The 20246-nt window shown below is 42.5% G+C and overlaps 1 protein-coding gene across 2 annotated transcripts in view; it reads left to right on the forward strand.

Annotated features, from left to right (window-relative positions):
• Slc12a8 (solute carrier family 12 member 8) overlaps window positions 1–20246 on the forward strand; it is a 151974-nt gene that overhangs the window by 106272 nt on the left and 25456 nt on the right. For both annotated transcript variants that reach the window (XM_021185435.1, XM_029470724.1), the window contains exon 8: window positions 1574–2198. In XM_021185435.1, the coding sequence (XP_021041094.1) occupies window positions 1574–2198 (625 nt within the window). The remainder of the gene's footprint in view (window positions 1–1573; window positions 2199–20246) is intronic.

The following is a 20246-nucleotide window of genomic DNA, read 5'->3' on the forward strand; positions in this document are numbered from 1 at the left end:
ACTAACTGATGCTGCTATAGAGATGGGTGAGCCATCCTAATCCTCTGTACTTTTACATGATTGCTGTGCTCATGGGTATTTGATGGCATCTCACTATGGGGTAAATGTGTGTCCTGTAATTGCTGATGAGGTTGGCCATCTTCCCACATGTTTAATAGTCTTTTATGAGGTGCTTGTTCAGATCTTTTACTCATTTGGTTGAGTGGGCTGCCTTTTGAGAAGGACTTTTATTACATTACATATTGTGTGTGTGTGCGCGCCTTAAGCTACACCATGTGTGGAGGTCAGAGGACAGCTTTCAGACTTGGTTCTCTCCTCCCACCACGTGGGTCCTGAGGATTCAGCTCAGGCTGTTGGTCTTGCTGGCAAACACCTTCAGTTGCTGAGCCACCTCCCCTGCCTTGTCTGTCCTTTTCAGTTATGCATAAGGATTCACTGTCTGTCTTTCACATCTTTTGTCCAGTCTGTGGATTGTCCCTCTCTTGGTGGAGAAAGACTCTCATTGGCCCATTTTAACCATTCACCTCAAGGTCTTGGCCTAGACTAGCATTTTTGGCAGCTTCCTGGAAACTTCTTTTAAAGTTGTGAGTTTTTACAGACTTACTTTACTCGCAGTCATGTTATTGTTAGACTCTTCTATACCACTTTAATAAATGCACTCCAAAACGAATTTCCAAACATTATAAAATCCTTCTCTTCCCCCTTTCTCTCCTCCTCTCTCCTTACTTTTCTCCTTTGTAAAGATTGTTCTGGGGAGGGTCTCCGGTCAGCATAGGTTCTGACACACCCATAGAAGCCCCAGTTGATTCCAGAGGAGTGCTGAGAGAGCTGTAGGTTAGAAGTTCAAAGCTGGGCGGTGCGGACAAAAAGCTGATGTTTAAAGTCATGAATGGAGTGGTTGGGGAGAGAGAGGGGGTGGGAGTCTAGTGAGTGAGTTTAGGTGGAGAAAAGGGATAGTCTAGGAGACGAGGCAAGGATATTACTTTAGATGCAGTCTCTGAGGTGTGCAGAGTGGGCTAGGAGGACTGAGGAAGAAGGAGGCAAATGCCAGGTAGAGAAGCTTCCTGGGGAAGGGCAGCTGGGCCGGATGAAGCTCCTCAGGAGAAGAACACAGGACTGAGACGTGAACCGTGCTTTGGCCTGAGAACCACATGAGTAGCTGTGATAGTTTCTAGGAGAGGAGGGTGTAACTGTGTGCGTGAACCTGGGCTAAGTGGAGGATGCCAGTGTTTTGGTATCAATGGGGGCTTTCTATTTGGGGGAGCTGAGACACTAAGACTTCCAAAGTTGTACCGTAAAGTCCCATGTTAATGGTGATATTGTCCGTGCCTCTGGTGTTCAGGAGCTACTGGGTCTCCATGTTTGGCTTATGCTATCTCATGTTAGCTCAGGTCTCACATTGACCCCATGAGTTGGCTATTATTTTTCCAAGTTCACATGTGAACAATTCCGTGGGGAGAAGTTCCTGAGATGTTACATTTGATTTTTATTGTTTAACTGTAAAAATTTGGGATCTTTCTATCTGAAATTTCATAATTCTGTATTTTTGTTGTTGCTGCTGTTGTTCTCATAGAAAGGACCAAATAAAACACCGGTAGCAGCCATCTGCCTGACCAGCTTGGTGACCATGGCCTTTGTCCTGGTGGGTCAGGTGAATGTTCTGGCGCCCGTTGTCACCATCAATTTCATGCTGACCTACATCATGGTGGACTACTCTTACTTCGCCCTCTCCATGGCTCACTGTGGCCTCGCCCCGTCTCCTGAGCCCGTCCCCAGACAAGGCCCAGATACTCTGCACTGCTCCGAGCACCTGCTCCAGGACAGGGCTCCCAGCTACGGCTCTGACGCCCCTGCCAGAAGCCTCTCTGAGGGCACCCTGCTGGAGTTCACCAAGGACATGGATCAGTTCCTCCAGCCAATAGAGGGACTGGAGAGTCGTCAGCTTGGGTCAAGAGAAGGAAACCAGAACCCAAAGAATCAGAAGCGCAAGGGTAAGAAAGGCGCCAAGCAAACCCTACAAGATAGCTTCCTCTTGGACCCTGGGTCTCCTTTGTCCTTTCCTACGAGGACTTCTGAGAGGTTGTCTGTTGCCTTCTGTGGGGAGCAAGAGTCCTGTCAGAAGCAGCAGACTTCTAGGAGTGAATCACATGACCATCTTGTTCCTGATCTACGCAACCAGCCTAGAGCGAACAGAGAAGGTAAGAGTTTTGGAATAATTTTGGGGCCTCCTACTTTGGAATGCCCACCAGTTGCTCCATCTACCTGATTATTATAACCCAGGTTTCATAACTTTTGGTGATTTTAATATTTATTTCAAAATGTTGACATTTAGGTGCCAGTTAAATTATTTCTAATTCTACCCTGTTATATATATACTAGCTAATTTTAGACAGAAATCTCTATCTCCTGTGTATAAGAGCTGGGAGCCAGAGGTAGTAACTGAATATCATTTTCCTTTTGCTCAAAGTTCAGCCAAAGAGGAACCACTGTGAATCAGACTAAGTTAGCCTTTGACACAGATGCCTCTTCTTGCTTGCTAAAGGGCCCACTCAGTTTGTCAGCAGAAGAGAACTCTTTTAAACCAGGTGCCATGCGATGAAGAGTCGGCAGTTAAAGATGTCTAGCTTTTCTTAAATCTACAAGCTCAAAGTCACAAAGAGAGTCATTATAGAACATGAGAAATCCTGAAATAGGAAACATCATCTTTGAGGACCTGGCATATCCTAGGTGATTTTTATCTTGCTATAATCTGGATCTGGATTGTTACCCAATGACCCATATTAAATGTATGGCCCCAGAATGGTACTCTTGGGAGGTAGTTGAACATCTCAGAGGAGGAACCTAATGGGAGATCTTTAGGTCATTGCAAGCATGCTTGTTAAGGGGTTTGGGGCTGCTGGTGCTCTCTCTGCTCTCCTTTGCTCTCTGGCCTATGATATAAGCAAGTTTTATTCTATGACGCGTTCCCACCATGATGTGCTACCCTACTGTCAGGTGCAGATCAGTGGAGTCAACTAATCATGGAGGCATCTCCAAGACTGTGGGGCCAGGATAATCCTTTTTTGCTTTAAAAATTGTCATCACTCTGACAATGTGCCTGGCAAAACAACTTAAGGGGGAAGGAATTTATTTGGACACACCACTTCATAGGTTTCTGTCCATACTCAGGTACCGCCACTGTTCTTGAGCCTGTGGCAAGCTGCAGCATCACAGGAGAAAGGCATCGTTGGGGTCAGGGGAGAGGGTTACCTCGAGGCATTCAGGAGGCAGAGAGGAGAACATAAAAGAACCAGAGACCTAGTAACAGACTTCCTTCAATCAGGTCCCACTTCCTGAGAGTCCATTCACAGACTCATCAATGAATTGATCCAGTCACTTCCCAGGAGCTCTCCCAGGCTGGGGCCAAGCCCTCAGCACATAAGACTTTTTAGGAGGACACTTCCTGTTGAGATTGTAGTTGATTGAGTTGGGTCTCTCAGGTGTTTATTACAGCAACAGAGACTGACTCGCACACATCTATTTATCTCATGTAATATAATAGATACCAGCATCTTCCAGTTTACAACTGAAGACTTCCAGTGGAGTCATAGAGAAGTTTGAGCCAATTCTTTGCATGACTTGATATCTCCTCCAGGTGACTGTGTGCATTTGATGTCTAGGCACTTTGTATCACCTCATCTCTTAGGATCTGTACAGTAGTCAGGGGCAGAGGATGAGGCGGAGGTCATAGAAAGAGATGTCTAAAACCAATCATTTTGTGTTCTCCTCCCAACTAGGTTTCTCTTCTTCACTTCTAACTGGGTAGGACACTTTTAGTGGTAGGAGTATTATTAAAATGTAAAGCATTGTTGTTATTATTATTATTATTATTTTGGTTTTTGAGACAAGGTTTTTCTGTGTAACAGCTCTGGCTGTCCTGTAACCCACTCTGTAGTCCAGGCTGGCCTTGAACTCACAAAGATTGGCCTGCCTCAGTCTCTCCAGTGCTGGGATTAAAGGCATGAGCCACCATTGCCCAGCTGCATTATTTTATTTTTATCAAAATTTTAAGTGTATATTTTAAGACTCCAAATGGCATTAAAAATGTCAGAAACAGTGGTCCCCATACTTCCATACTATCCTCCCTCCCTTTACCCTTCACTACCTCCAATTCCACCCCCAGAACAAAAAAACCCAAAAAACTCAGCCAAATTGTTGTTTCTACTGTTAGGCTTTCGGTGATTAAATAATATCTGTATTGCTTTTTTGTTTGTGTTTTGTTTTATGAGAAAAAAGAGTCTTACTATGTAACCCTGGCTAGCCTAGTACTTGTAGACCAGGCTGGCCTCAGACTCACAAAAGTCCCTTGCATCTACTTCATAGCTGCTTAGGATAAATGTGTGCCATCATGCCTGGCAGATTACAGATGATCTCTTTACCACATATCTCTTATCACATCTAGGGAACAAGAAATTTCTTGGCCATGATAGTATAGTGAACTTTTGTCCCTTGACGTTTTTGCCTGTCCATCACGGAATGTCCTTTCTGCGTTGGGGAATTTCCAATATTATGAATCTTGGGGGTAGGCAGAGGAAGCCTTGTACAATCAAACTATGGATATCAATTATATTCAGTGTTATGGCATCTCCTGCAGCCAGAGTTCAGGCCATGAAAACCAGACAAACCCTCCTTAGACTTAGAACTGGGAAGTGGAAATTTAAGAAATGAGGACACCAGGGAACTCTCTAGAAGAGTGCTGGAAGGTGTATTCCCATAAGTTGTTGTAGCATAGTCCTTGAGTGTTAGCCTGGCTGCAGAGTCCCAACCTCACTCTCTATCCTTTCCAGCTATTCTCAGAATTCCCAAAACAAAACTGTAGTTCAAATGCACTCAATATATCCGAGCCATTTCTAGTATGCAGATTAGTGTTATTAAATATGTTTATGTTTAAGTTAGACAGCAATTACCATTATCATCTCCTAACTTTCCTTCTGATAAAACTGAAATTATATCCATTAAGCAATAGTTCCCATTCTCCTTCAGTGAGTTCACTTTTCACTGTTGGGGAATATACCCTGCTGAGCCTGTGTCCTTAGTGTTGGAATGATGACTGTGCAGGTTAGGATTTTGTTCATTTGCATCAGGTGACTTTAATCCCACACTCAGGAAGCAGAGGCCACAGATCTCTGAGTAACAGCCTCATCTATACACTGAGTTATAGGACAGCCAGGGCTACATAGAAAAACCCTGTCACAAACAAACAGGTTTTTGTTGACACAAGCTAAGTCTCTGAGTGTTGTGTCCAACTCGACCAGCAAGGAAAACACAACCACTGGTTCTTCTTAAAGCAGTTTACTCAGGCAGCTTCTCTCTTCAAATCCCCCGCGCCTCGGGGTACAAGCATATCCACTCAAGCCACAACCATGCCTCAACCAATCACCACAGGTCACATCACCTCACCAGGCAGGCTTGCTCAGCCAATCAGGGATTAAGGGCGAGCCATCCACCAAATATGGGCTTGTTTACTGCCTGGCACAGATTTCTGTCTGGCTGGCCAGGGAGTCCAGAATGGCTTCCCACATCTGAGAATGGGAAACCTCAATGGAGAAAATGCCCCAGCAGATTGTCCTATAAACAAGCCCATCTCACTCTGGTCAGTGCCTCCCCTGGGCAGCTGGTCCTGGGTGCTATAAGAAAACAGGCTGAACAAATCATGGTGAGCAAGCCAATTATGAGCATCCCTCCGTTGCCTCTGCTTCAGTTCCAGCCTCCAGGCTCCTGTCTTGAGCTCCTGCCCTGAGATTTCCCTTTGTGAGAAACAGTAAGCTGTAAGATGAGTGAACCCTTTCCTCCCCAAGTTGACTTTGGGGCTTGCGTTTATCATAGCAATAGAGCTAACAAGGACAATGACTGATCCGGGTTTGTCATCTCCGAAGTTGTAGGACATTTCCTTCCTGCAGCCGCTTCATTCATCTTTTTATTTAGGAAATTCTCATGTTCTTTAGCCTGGGGACAGGATAGGGCTGTGCAGGGGTGCTCATGACTTCAGGTATAGAGCGCTGCAATCCTTGTTTAAAACAAGCCTCTGTTATGTACCACCACTGATTTCCCAACGCCTCTGGTTCCCTACAGGCAAAACCGTTCTATCTTCTCGGTTTCTGTTTGTTGTGTTTGGGGATCTCAGGGTCTCATTATATAGCCCAGACTGTTTTTAGAATTATTATGGGTTACTTAGACTCACTAGTCCTGGGATTACAGTCATACACCAAAATCCCCAGCAAGACCTTTCTATATCTTTGGAGAGTTCCTTCTGTCTCCATCATCCATCATGTTGATATTGTGTATATTTTGTCTTTATTCCACAGTGTTTTCAAGTATATTATGTATATTACTTTAGTTCACTTCTCAGCTTTCCTTTGCATTTAGTTACCCCTAGAACAGGCTTAAAACTACATAAGAAGTGCCAGCTGTCTCTTCCCGGGCACTACACACACAGACACAGACAGCCTGGCCAAGTCTTCCTGAGCCTAACACAACGGCTGCTGTTGTCACTGGTTATGTTTGCTCACCAAATTCGTACCCATTCCCTGATATCCTTAATAATTTTCTGCAGCCTGGCCCAGCCCAGCCCTGCTGCTATGCTCCCCTCCCCTCTCCCCATCCCACCCCCACCCCCAGTCTAACCTTGTTAAAGGATCCTCTGTTTTCTTATCATCTTGTTCTCCTTTCTGGAACGCATCACAGAATTATTTCCCAGTATTTCTAGTGATTTTTTTTTCAGTTACCTGCTGTGTCGGCCATAATGAAGCTTGATTAGCAATAACAAGATCTCAAGACAGTAATGATTTAAACTGCTTCCGACCAAAGCAGGTGGGCGGAGCAAGGTGGCCACAGCACGGTCCTGAGTGACTCGGACTCCTTTTTCCTTTACCACCCACACACTGAGTATATCGTCCTTGACCCATGGTCTGGCAGCTGGAGCCCTGCCACCACATCCTATCCAGGCAGAAGAGAAAGGAAAGGAAGAAACACAAAAGACGAGCTTCCCAGCAGAGTCACACAGCCTGCCTGGAAAGCCCACAATGCCTTTCTTTCTTTCCATGGTTGACATTTAGGTGTGTGACTGATTATCATACAGACAACCTTTTACCTGGTGTGTTATAAAATGACCCCTTGTGCTCTTCATCTGGAAGGCTACAGTAAGTTGCAAACCATCTGTCTGTGCATACTGCACAGTCTTAGTCTCCAAGCGCTTTGGTTGTAACTTGATTTGTCTAGATCTTCATTTACTTTCTTTCATTGAATAGCATCATTTTTATTTTCATTTTATGGATATGGTGTCCTTCTGTCCTCGACATATATTATTACTCCCTCCCTGTAAAATCTTTCTATTCTGTGTTTTCTCTAGATTCTTTCCCTGCTTTGGTGCCCCCCAATACTTCCTCCTCCCTCTGTCTCCCTCCTCTCTCTCTCCCTCCTCCCTCTTTCTCTCTCCTCCCTCTCTCCCTCCCTCTTCCTCCTCTCTCAGTCCCTCTCCTTCTTCATTCTCCTTCTCTTTCCCTCTTTCCTCATTCTTTTCCTCCTTCCATCCTTCTCTCTTTTATTGCAAAACAATTTTAATTATTTTTCATATATTCTGATCAGTTATTCCTCCCTTGTCTCCTCCCAGATCACCCCCTCCCCACATTCTCTCTCTCTAGAAGACATATGCCCCACTCCCCAAAAGTCTAGAAGAAAACAAAGCAAACAAATGGGAGAGGGGAGCAAAGAAAAAGCACCAGATGTGTACACACACAAACACACAGAGCCACACATGCATACACAACTACACATACATACACACACACACATATATATATACCTGCACATACACTCACACATTCACACATCTGCAAACATACAATCACAGAAAAACTGAAACCATAATAGGTAAGCAAAAAACAAGTAAGATACAAGTGCCCAGACAAAGCATCATGAGACAAAATATCTCTGAAACTACCACTGAGTTCGTTTTGTGTTGGCCATTCACTGGAGGTCATGAGGCCTCCCTTAAGTCTGGGGTGTATACCCAGTGAGGTTCTATTGGAGAAAAGTTATTTTTCCTTTGCAATTGACAACTTGATGGAAACATGTTCCACAAGCTGAACTTATTCATGCTCGATGAGTTATATAGGTGTGGTCTTCAGCAGTAAAGCCTTGCTATCCGTTTGTGTAGAATAACCAATAGCTTTTACAATAGCCTGAGTTGTTTGGGAATTCCCATGAGGCCCCTTTGGCCAACAACTTAACTAAGTGTAACCCATCCCTGCTGCTGGAGATTTCACTTGGTGGTAAGAGGGGTCTAGTTGGGTCTTTGTCTCTCTTGTTAATTGGTGGTTATATATAGATTTCTTTTGTATATGTATGTATTTTTAAAAGTTTCTACCTTAATAGGTTTCCATATGACTCCTCAAAGGGCCCTTAGAGTTAGTGTCCCTCCCTGTATTTCCTCCTTTATCTCTTTCTTGACTCCCTCTCCATTTAATTCTCCCTTCCCAGTGTCTCTGTCCCTCACTGTCTCTCCATAACTATGTATTTTATTTCCCCTACATTAGGGGTTCCTTGCACCCTGCCTAGTCCCTTACTCTATACTTTACCTCTGCTGTTATATGGATAGTAGCATGCCCATCAAAGACTTAAAAGCTAATATAGAAGAGAGTGTGTACAATGTTTGTCTTTTGGGGTCTGGGTTACCTTACTATGGATGTTTTTTTTTTTTTTTTTTCTGGCTTCATCAATGTACCTGCGAAGTTCATCTTTTAACAGCTGAATAATATCCCATTGTGCAACTGTATCACATTCTCATTAACCATTCACCTTTTGACGGACATCTGGGTTGTTTCCAGTCTCTGGCTATTATGAATAGGGCAGCAGTGAACATGGATGAGCAAGTGTCTCTGTAGTAGAATAGAGTCTTTGGGGTGTATGTCCAAGAGTAGAATAGCTGGATCTTGAGGTAGATCTATTCCCACCTTCCTGATAGTGGCTATGCAATTTTGTACTCCCATCAGCAATGGATGAGTCTTTGCCTTACCCACATACTCTACAGCAAGACCTGTCATTTGTCTTACTGGTGACCTCGGCCTTTCTTACTGGTAAGATGGAATCTCAAAGTAGTTTTGATGTGCATCTCTCTGATGACTAAGAATGTTAAACATTTCTTTAAGTGTTTCTCAAACATTTGTTTTTCAACATTGAGAATTCTCTATTTAGTTCTATACTCCATTTTTAATTGGGTTGTTTTCTTGATGTATATATTTAGTTCTTTATATATTTTAGATATTAACCTATTAGATGTATAATTGGTAAAGATCTTTTGCCATTTCATAGCCCACTACTATGAATAATGGTGTCCTTTGCCATATAGAAGCTTTTCAGTTTTATGAGGTCCTATTTATTAATTGTTAGTCTTACTACCTGTACTATTGGTGTCTCATTCAAAATATCTTCTCCTGTGTCAATGAGTTTAGACTATTCCCCACTTTCTCTTCTGCCAGATTCAGAAATGCATAAGGTCTTATGTTGAGGTTTTTGATTCATTTGGAGTTGAGTTTTGTGCAAGGTGATAAATATAAATCTATCTGTAGTCTTCTACATGCAGGCATCCAGTTTGACCAGCACCATTTGTTGAAGATTCTGTCTTTTTTTTGCTGTGTATTTTTGGCTTTGTCAAAAATCACATGTCTATAGGGTCTTTAATTTGATTCCTTTGATCAGCATGTTTGTTCTGTGCCAATACTGTGCTGCTCTTTATTATAATAGCTCTGTAGTACAATTTGAGATTGGGGATGGTGATACCTCCAGCAGTTCTTTGATTACTCAGGATTGTTTTAGCTATCGTGTGTGTGTGTGTGTGTGTGTGTGTGTGTGTGTTTATATGAAGCTGAAGATTCTCCTTTCAATTTCTATGAAGAATTGTGCTGTCCTTTTGAATGGAATGGCTTTGAACCTGTAGATTGCTTTTGGTAGAATGGCCTGTTACTATATTAATCCTGCCATAGAACTGAGCATGGGAGATCTTTCATCTTCTGATATTTTCTTCAGTTTCTTTTTCCAGTGTCTTAAAGTTGTTATCGTACATGTTTTTCACTTGCTTGCTTAGAATTGCCCAAGCTCTATCTCTCTATATGAGGCTATTGAAAAATGTATTATTTTCCTCATTTTTTCTCTGTTTATCATTTGTGTATAAGAAGGCTACTAATTTTTGTGTGTTAATTTTGTATCCTGCTACTTTTTGAATGTGTTAATTAGTTGTAGACGTTTCTGATGGAATATTTTAGGATTACTTGTGTATGCTATCTTATCATCTTATCAGCAAGCATACTTGACTTCCTTCTTTCCACTTTGAATACCCTTGATATCCTTCAGTTGTTTTATTGCTCTAGCTAAGACTTCAAGCATTGATTGAATAGGTATGGAGAGAGTGGACAACCTTGTTTTGTTCCTGATTTTTGTGGAAATGCTTTGATTTTTCTCTCCATTTAATTTGATGTTGGCTATAGGCTTACTGGAAATTGCCTTTATTATGCCGAGGTAATTATTACTTATTATGTCCTATGTACCCCTTACTCTCTAGGATTTTTATCATGAAGGGGTGTTGCATTTTGTCAAAGGCCTTTTCTGTATTTAGTGAGATGATAATGTGGTTTTTGTCTTTCAATCTGTTTATATGGTAGATTACATTTATTGATTTCTCTATGTTGAACCATCTCTCCATTTCTGGGATAAAGCCTTCTTAATCACGACAGATGAGTTTTTATGTGTTTTGTGTTCAGTATGCAAGTATTTTATTGAAAATTTTTTGCATCTATGTTCATAAGGGAAATTGGTCTATAATTCTCTTCCTTTGTTGGGTCTTTATGTGGTTTGGTTATCAAGGGAACTGTAGAGCTCATAAAATGAATTGGGTAATTTTCCTTCTGTTTCTATTTTGTGGACTAGTTTGAGAAGTATTGGCGTTTGCATTCACTCTTCCTTAAAAGTCTGATAGAATTCACTGCTAAAGCTATCTGGCACTGTTTTGGTTTTGTTGTTGTTGTGATACTTTTAATGACTGCTTCTCTGTAATTAGGGTTACGTATTTATTTAAATTGCTTAAGTGTTCCTGATTTAACTTTTGTGAGTCATACATATTGAGAAGATTATCAATTTCTTTTAGAGTTTATAGTTTGGTAGGATACAAGTTTTTAAAAGCATATCCTTATGGCTCTATGATTTTCTTCAATGTCTGTTGCTATGTTCCCCTTTTCATTTATAATTTTGTTAATTTGGATAAGGGTTGGTCAGTCTTACTGACTTTTCTCAAAGAGCCAACTTTGTCTCATCAATTCTTTTTTTGTTTGTTCATCTGTTTCTATTTTATTGATTTCAGCCCTAAGTTGATTATTTCTTGCTGTCTACTTCTTTTGGTTGTTGTTTATTTGTTTTGTTCCAGAGCTTTCAGGTGCACTGCACAGGCTTTTATTAAAGCAGCTGCTTATCTTTTCATAGTTAGAACTAGCATACACTTAGCCTTTTATACCTGGGATCTGCATCTGGACATTTAATCAAATTCAGATGAAAAGTATTTGGGGAAATAAAAAGTGAAATTGCCACTGTCCTGTCTTGTTATTTAGTCCTATATATAACGATGATTTCATCTATAGTGAAATCAAACATTCTTCTTCTTTTTTAAAAAATCTTAATCACTAATGGTACAGTTTAATAACTAGTTACATAGTATTACATTTTTAAGCACCATAAGTAATGTAAACATGATTTACCATGTAAAAGAATATGTAAGTTCTATGAAATATTGCACTTCATGTGCAAGATGCGAATTTTGGTATCCATTGAGATCCTGAAACAAATTATCAGTGGATGACAATGGACAGATGACTAGACTTAGAGCCATCTAGAAGACCTGAATACAACAAGACTCATTGTTTTGGGCACCATACTGCAGAATGGCTGAGAATAAGCTGACCTCTTTGCTGGCCCAAATGTGAACAGCTGAAGGCTTTCCCTGGGCCTCTTTTTACTCCTTTTGGTTCTAACATGTGAGGGAGGGGAGGCACAGATGGCAGCTCATATTCTGGAAATTGGGTGAAACAAAGGAGTTGGCAAGTCTTACTGTGTGGGGCACAGACCCTCTCTGCTGCTCCTCTGTGCCAAGCCCAGACACCCTGGATAGGTTTGCTCAGAAGAAGAATATCGTGGACAGGGGATTGCAAACAAGAAGTTCATTCTTAGCTTGCTGGGCAGGAAAGAGGGTCTTAGCATACAGATCATACAGAGACAAACATGTCACCAGCCCCCTGGTCCTGGTCAGCCTATGGGACATGGTGCCACTCCTAGCCTGAGTTCTGCTGAGGTCCTCCAGGTAGAATGACTGGCTCCCATCAGCTCCATCTGTGGGGCCCAGAGTTCACCTTTTCTGCTCCCCATAGGCTGCCTTCACTGTTACTTCTTCTTAGGCTTATTTTCATCTCTAATCTCTATTCTCTGTTTCTGGGTTACACTGGTTTCCATGCCTTTTTGTCTTGTGTGGTGACATGACAGACACATGGTAAGTTTGCAAGTTAATTCTTTTGTACATTCATCTATTACATTCATCTCTTTTACATGTATTCATTCATCATGTATGTATTCATTTAACATGTATTTTACATGAATGCATACATGTATGTACGGTATACTTGCTGATGCCAAAGGACAGACAGCCTGCAAGAACTGGTCCTCGAGGGTCCTGGGGATTGAAATTAGGTCATCAGGTTGGTAGAAAGTGCCCTTACCCGCTGAGCCATCTCACTGGGCCAGTCTGTGAATTTTAATGAATGAAGTGGACACAATCCAGTTGTCCAGTCTTAGCAATGCCAGGGCTTTGGTTGGCTGTTCCCTGTGTCTCTCTCCTTGCTACCTTTACCTTGGCTCAGCTACTCCTCTTCTCACTGTTAGACTTTTGCCAAGTCTCCAAGCTAGTGTCCTACTCCTGTCTTCCCCATCCTCCTCTTTGCTCTGCTCATAGAAGGACCTTTCTCTCTTGCTTAGTAGCCTCTGTGGGCTCCCATCCCTGTCAGAAGTGCAGAGCTGTGCCACATGCTCAGCTCTTCAGCCCTGCTCTGGCCCACATACTCCTGAGCCCCTGAGCTTGGAGCATTGCAGCTAAGCCCAAGCTAGTGCCCCGAATCCATCACTTTCCTCTCTATACCCTGTGCTGTCCCCTCAGACTGCCTCGCCTCCTCCTCCTCCTCTCTCTATTTGGAGAACTCTGACGTTTCAAATCCATCTGGCTTTTAAAAGACATTCAGTGTTTTTGAGGAACTATTGAATTCTTCCAGTACGCAACCAAAACATTTGATTCTTGGGAGGCGCCTAAGCTCTTATCAGGGTGGCAGACTTTTATATCAGGTTTGCTTACACAGTCAGGTTCAAGCCCATTCATCTGCTTGTCTTAAGGAAAATAAGCATCCATTTTCTTCCTCTGCTATAGCCTTGATGTTTCTCTGGGTCACACACTGGTCCTTTTCACCTCCATATCCATCACAATGTTCCCTCCTCATCTGGGGGATGCAGCAGGCATTTGGTAAGGTTTAGTTAAATGGGTGAGCAGTTGAACAAATGTTGCCTCAAAATTTGAAATGCTGATCAGTAAAATAGGCAAGAAGAGTTAAACTGTTAAACAAGTGTAATCTTTAATAAGTCAAATGCTGTCAAATGGTATGAATCAGAAGCAAATATTCTTGACAGCATGGGTCAAAAATAACTTGGGCTGTATTTTATACCTTACATCCACATGGAATCTTTATTTATACCAGCTGGGCAAGAGAGATATTTCTGACTATCATCATCAAAGCAAAAAAGGAGCTGATTAACTAGAAATGAAAAAAAAAAAACATTTATACAATACAGCATCACAGAAGGGAACAATTACCCTGCCAAACACAACTGATAAAAGCGCACCTTCTAAAGCACGTGACTTAAAAACAGGAAGGTCAGACTCCAGATTCTTCTGAGAGGTCGGGAGACATGAATACACAGTTTACACTGGAAAAACCCAGTGCCCAGATTCATTCATGTTCATTCAGCGGAGTTTTATTCTGAAGTATGTATTGCCAGGGCCTAAAATTAGCAATCCTGTTGAGTATCCTATGAGACTTCACAGGGGTTAAGTCTTTAATAGGAATCATTCCATCCCTAAGCCCTGAGACAGGTACTCGTTATTAGCCTTTTATGGATGCTAAAGCCGGAGCTTGGAGAAGGTGGACACTTCAGTGTTATGATCATAAAAAGATTAAGAAATATAAGAATATGTCCTATCTGGATGTGTGGTGAGGTGTGGGGGGGAGGGGGTGCTTTGGCGGGCCCATGCCGAGGCATCCCTTCCCCCTGAGGGACCAGCCACACAATGGTATAGTATAGAATAGAGTTTATTCAGGGCATGGAGGTGGGGAGTTAAGAGAGTAGTAGAGGCAGAGGGAGAGAGTAGAGAAGTAGGGCTGGCCATAACCACGTGGAGAGAGGTGGGGAAGGGAATGGGGATGGGGGAGCAAGAGGCAAGAGTATCAGAGTAAGAGAGGGAGAAGGGGGCAAGCAGCCCCTTTTAGAGTGGGCCAGGCCTACCTGGCTGTTGCCAGGTAACTGTGGGGAGGAGCATACCTGGCTGTTGCCAGGTAACTGTGGGGAGGAGCATACCTGGCTGTTGCCAGGTAACTNGCTGTTGCCAGGTAACTGTGGGGAGGAGCATACCTGGCTGTTGCCAGGTAACTGTGGGGAGGAGCATACCTGGCTGTTGCCAGGTAACTGTGGGGTGCAGTCCACACAGAAATGCCAACATTTAGGAAGTCAGACAGTCAGATTTTCAGCACAGGTTTGTCTGACTTTAAAAGCACAATGCAAAGTACCAGAGAGATGGCTCAGTGATTAAGGGCACTCACTGCTCTGACAGAGGACCTGGGTTCCCAGCGCCCACATGGCAGCTCACAACCATGTGCAACTCCTGTTCTAGGGGATCCAGTGCGTCTTCAGGCACTTGCATGCTTGCGGTGCACATAAATGCATGCACACATGCACATAGAAAATAAATTAAAATGGACAATGTAAAAGTGTATGCTACTTTCTGAGGGTGCCTGTTGTGACCTAGACTCTGGTACTAATTAAATGAACACAACCTAAACCACCTTTTAGATGTCATTACAGCTGTGTGTGGTAGCCCATACCTGTAACCCCAGCAAGCGGGAGGCTGAGGCAGGAAGATTTCTAGGAGTTTGAAGCCAGCCTGGGCTACAAAGTGAGTTTCAGACTAGCCTGAACTACACAGATACGGTCTTAAACAAACAAAATCATGTTTATTAAGTCATTAATAGTTTAAACAAAAGGTACAGGTCTGATGATCAGATACAATTTACTGTAAGTAATATCAGATAATCCATTCTTGGCTTTTTTTCTTTTTTCTTTTTTCTTTTTTGCCTGTGGATTTTAATGACAGGGTCTCTGTATAGCCTTAGCTATTCTGGAACTCACTCTGTAGATCAGGCTGACCTCAAACTCATATCTTCCTGCCTCTGCCTCCCAGGTGCCACCACCACCCATCTTCTTGGACCTTGTGGTTTAAGTTCTTCATCAAATCCAAGAACATGTTGGCCATTATTTCAAGTGTTGTCTTCAGTGCTGTGTTTCTCCTTAGAAGCCCTGCCCCAGGCCTTTGGTCCCAGTCATCGTCCCATAGATCACTGGGACTTCTTTCTTTATATTAGTTCTGCTCATCTGTCTTTGAGGTTGAGGGTTTTCCATTCTTTTCAGTTTGCTGGTAAGCCCATCTAGCAATCTTTCATCCCATCACTATCTTCTTAGCTGGAAGTCTCACTCTCTCCTCCAGTATGGCTTATACTTCCCTATTGATGGCTCTTATTTTTAAGGCCATTGCTATCATGGTCCCTAAGCCACTGACACTCTACTTTCCGTATTGCTCTGCATGTGTTTAGAAGGAGTGCTCTGAAGTCTGTGTTAAATCTAACATGTAGGCTCACTCCTAGTTTCCTTCACTTGATTATTGTTTTCTGTAAGAATGGGTTATAGTTTTCTGTTTCTTTGCATGTCTTATAATCTTGAGTTGAAAACCAGGCAATGTATATGATATTTTATAGCAGTTCTCGGTTCTGATAAACTCTTATAAGTTTTTGTATGCTATATGTATCTTATAAGTTCATGTTTGTCTAAGTAAAACTGTGGAGTTGAACTGTGGGATGAGTCTCCCCTGCAGTGTGTGTGGCTGATATCTTTAGTTGGCTTTATATCTTAGTCTTAATTTTTGCCTTTTGAAGCCTGCCCCACCACCAGAAGATAGCCAAGGCTACATCCTCCCATTGGCGAAGTGAAGAAGTGATGGATCACCCTATTTATTTCTACTCTGCTCACCATATTTAGCTTGCAAAGTTAGCTTTTCTCCCTGATCCAAGTTGCTTTGTCCCCTCTGCAAGCTTGCAGCTAGCAGGAAGGCCCAGCAATTGTTTCTGTTTGTTTTTAAATGTTTTAAATTTATTCTTTGATAATTTCATATGTGCATACACTACATCTTGATCATACCTGGGAGTTTTCTGTTTGGTTTTTTACTTTCTTTGGAACTTGGGATTGAACTCAGGGCCCTGTGTATCCCAGGCGAGCACTCTGCCACTGAACAACAGCCTCAGAATTGTTTTTCCTTTCTTTTATGTATATGAGCACACTGTTGCTCTCTTCAGACACACCAGAAGAGGGCATCGGATCCCATTACAGATTGTGAGCTACCATGTGCTCTTAACTGCTGAGCCATCTCTCCAGCCCTGCTTTTACCTTTTATTTTGAGTCAGGGTCTCACTAAATTGCTCATGCTGCCTTTGATCTTACAATCCTCCTGCTTTGGTCTCCTGAGAATATGTGACTACATTCCTGTTATACTTCTGGGCCCTACACTCCAGCAGCTTTTGAAAAATAAATGCTTTTCAGTTAATTTCCCTATTTGGTATGTTTCTGAAGTCCCAAGGTAGTTGTTTTTAAAACAAACATGCATGCACACACACACGCACACACACACGCACACACACGCGCACACACACGCACACACACACACACGCACACGCACACGCACACACACACACACACACACACACCACACACACACACACACACACACACACCACACACACACACACACACACACACACACACACAGAATTTTACACTTACTTTGGGGAGGAAGACTCATGGTCTCTTCCCCTCACCATAGCTGAAAGTCCCTCTGGTTCTCTGATCATGAAGAGCAACCTTTGAAGATTTAACCAGAATTAGAAAATTGTGTAATTGTCCTGATTTAGAAAATCTGTTTGGGGAATTGTGTATCAGGAAAACGACCCAGCCCAAACAGCAAACCAAAAACTGTGTTCTCCATTGTTATGGTGACATTGCTTGTATTGATGACAAATTAGAAAGAAATGTTCAACATTTGGAAAGTGGTTAAGCAAACTGTAATATCAATGCGACTGGAATATCTTGTGGATTTTAAACACAATTCTGTGCAACATAAATCTTTGGTTTCTATATGCTACTTAGTAAAGGGACTCTAGCCAAGCCTGAGCACAGCAGACATAGCTCTGGCAGGCCTTGCTCCTCTTCCCTATCCCTTTTCTTAAAACCACTAGATTACGTTCCTAGAGCTAGCCACCAAGGTCCATTTTCTTCTTTGGCCACTTCCTTCTCCTGAGGCTGACCACCAAGGTCCAGCTATCAAAGTATTGAAGTCCAGCAATCAGAAGCCCCCTTCGTCTCACCTAATTAGCATGCCCAATTAAAATTAAACACGTCATCCTAACACAGGGTTTCCCCCTTTATCTTTATAAACGGCCATTTTCCTATGGGCCACATCTGTCTTCTCTCTATCCAGACGTAGTCCTTGTGTCCTTCTCCTCTGACAAATTTCCCTTCCCCTCTTCCTTGTTTTCTTCCCTTTCTCCCTTGTCCTCTGTCTCCTGTCTTCATCTCTTATTCCCTGCCTTTTGTCCCTGTGGGGCAAATAAATCTCCTTTGTGCTGAGAATTTAGTTTTGGGGTGTCCTAAGCTGATGGCAACCCTTCATTCTCTTTACATATTCCGATAAAGATACAGGGGTGGGGTGTGGAAGTGTATTCTTATTAGTAGAATGCTTGCTTGTCCTAACAAGGCCCTGGATTTGATCTCCAGCATCACAAAAAGAAGGAGGATGAAAGGGAGGAAAGGAACGAATGTTCAGAGATGGTTTAGTAGAAATTTTAAGTAATTTCTATATAAGTTCTTACGTTTGTAACTAAAAAATGGATACAATTGTGTTGATTTCCCCATGCTTAGAATGTTAGTGTGTGTATGAATTTCATGAACATAAAAGGTTGTAGACATGCCACTAGATTTTAAGTCAATAATATGTGCTGTTTATTGGTTTGCTATTATTTACCTGAACAATGCACAACTTGGCTCACTTCTTGCTTTCCAACTGTAGACTTGATAACATAGAGCTGCCTTCCTGGTCTTGCTGCCACAGGGCATTATCCTTCTCCTCCTCATGTATTTGGAATCCTCCCCCAACATACACATCTACACATCCTTCCTTTAGGAATAATATAGATGCTTCTTTTGGGCTTGTTATAAAGTGTCCTGATAATCCCATAGCAAGCTGAAGTGGTAGAAAATACATGGAACACACCCAACTGACTGAACACTGCCTTAGCACTGCAGGCCTGTTAAATGTCTGTTGTTTCCTTCTATGATCATGGGGCTGTGTGGATACTCTGGGACACTGTCTTATGAAGAGAGCGGTAATGATCAAAAAGACCCAAAATGAAGTGCAGTTTCTCCTGAATGCATATTCCCCCCTGCACCTTTGACAAGTAGCTAAATCTAAATTGCACCGTCCAGAGTTAGGCACTAATTATGTACAAGATCGAGTGTTGGGAAAGAGAGCCTAACATCTGATAAATCTCAGAGAGGCAGAAAGATACATCCTTGGCCAATAGTGTTTCCTCTAAATCAAAAAAGGAAGCTGTATTTTATTAAGCCTGTGATTGAAAAGAATGACTCCTGCAACGACATGTTAAAATTGCACACTGTAAGTCACAACAGAATTCCTTCTACAGTAATTCTGCCAGGCATGGTGGCTCATACCTGAGTCTCAGCACTCTGGGGGCTGAGGCAAGGGGATTTTGACAGCCTGGCCTTCACAGCTAGAGTCTATCTCAAAAGAAAAAAGACAGTTGAACCATCATGCATTCAAACCAGTGGTAAATCCTGACAGATTTTGTTTAAATTCACAGTTAGGAGATTTATTAAGTATTTCTTACTCACAAACTCTTAAATGCCTGGAGATTTTAAAAGGGCAATTCACCATTCACATACAGATTCAGAACTTTGAGTGTTATAACTCGTAAACACACGATGAAATCAAATGAGTTTCGAGACCATGAAGATGTCTTTGGGGGGTGAATGGCTCATTTGTTCAGCCCCATGTATGGGGTGTCTGCATTCTGTGGAGCATTTTCAGTGCTGGAAGAGCATGCTTGGCAGGAACAGGAAGAGCTTTGGTGGGGCTTTCATTCCTGAGGGGGAGGAAATGCATGGTTGGCAAACATACACTGCACTGTAAGTGATAAATATGATAAAGAATTTTAAAAAAAACAGACAATGGGACGTAGACTGGGTCTATATTAGTTACTTTATACACTGCTGAGGAAAGAATACCTCAGAAGAACAACTTAGGGAAGAAAGGGTTTGTTCTGGCTTAGTTCAAGGGTAGAGTCCACCACAGTGGCAGGAGCTTGAAGAGGCAGCTAGTCATATCCATCCAGAGTCAGGAAACAGAGAGGGGTAGGTGACTGTTCTCAGCTTTTGCATTTTCATTTTATTTTATTTTTTTCTTTTCCTTTATTGGATACTTTCTTTATTTACATTTCAAATGTTATCCCCTTTCCTGGTTTCCCCTCTGGAAACCCCTTATCCCATCCCTCCTCCCCCTGCTTCTATGAGGGTACACCCCCATCTTCCCACCCACTCCCACTCCCCGCCCTGGCATTCCCCTACACTGGGGCATCGAGTCTTCCCAGGACCAAGGGCCTCTCCTCCCATTGATGCCTGACAAGGCCATCCTCAGCTATATATACAGCTGGAGCCATGTGTACTCTTTTTGACTGGTGATTTACTCCTTAGAAGCTCTGGGGAGGGGGGGGGGGTTCTGGTTGTTTGATATTGTT

The sequence above is a fragment of the Mus caroli genome, chromosome 16 (genome assembly GCF_900094665.2).
Source record: "Mus caroli chromosome 16, CAROLI_EIJ_v1.1, whole genome shotgun sequence".
In the NCBI taxonomy this organism is placed as follows: Eukaryota; Metazoa; Chordata; class Mammalia; order Rodentia; family Muridae; genus Mus; species Mus caroli.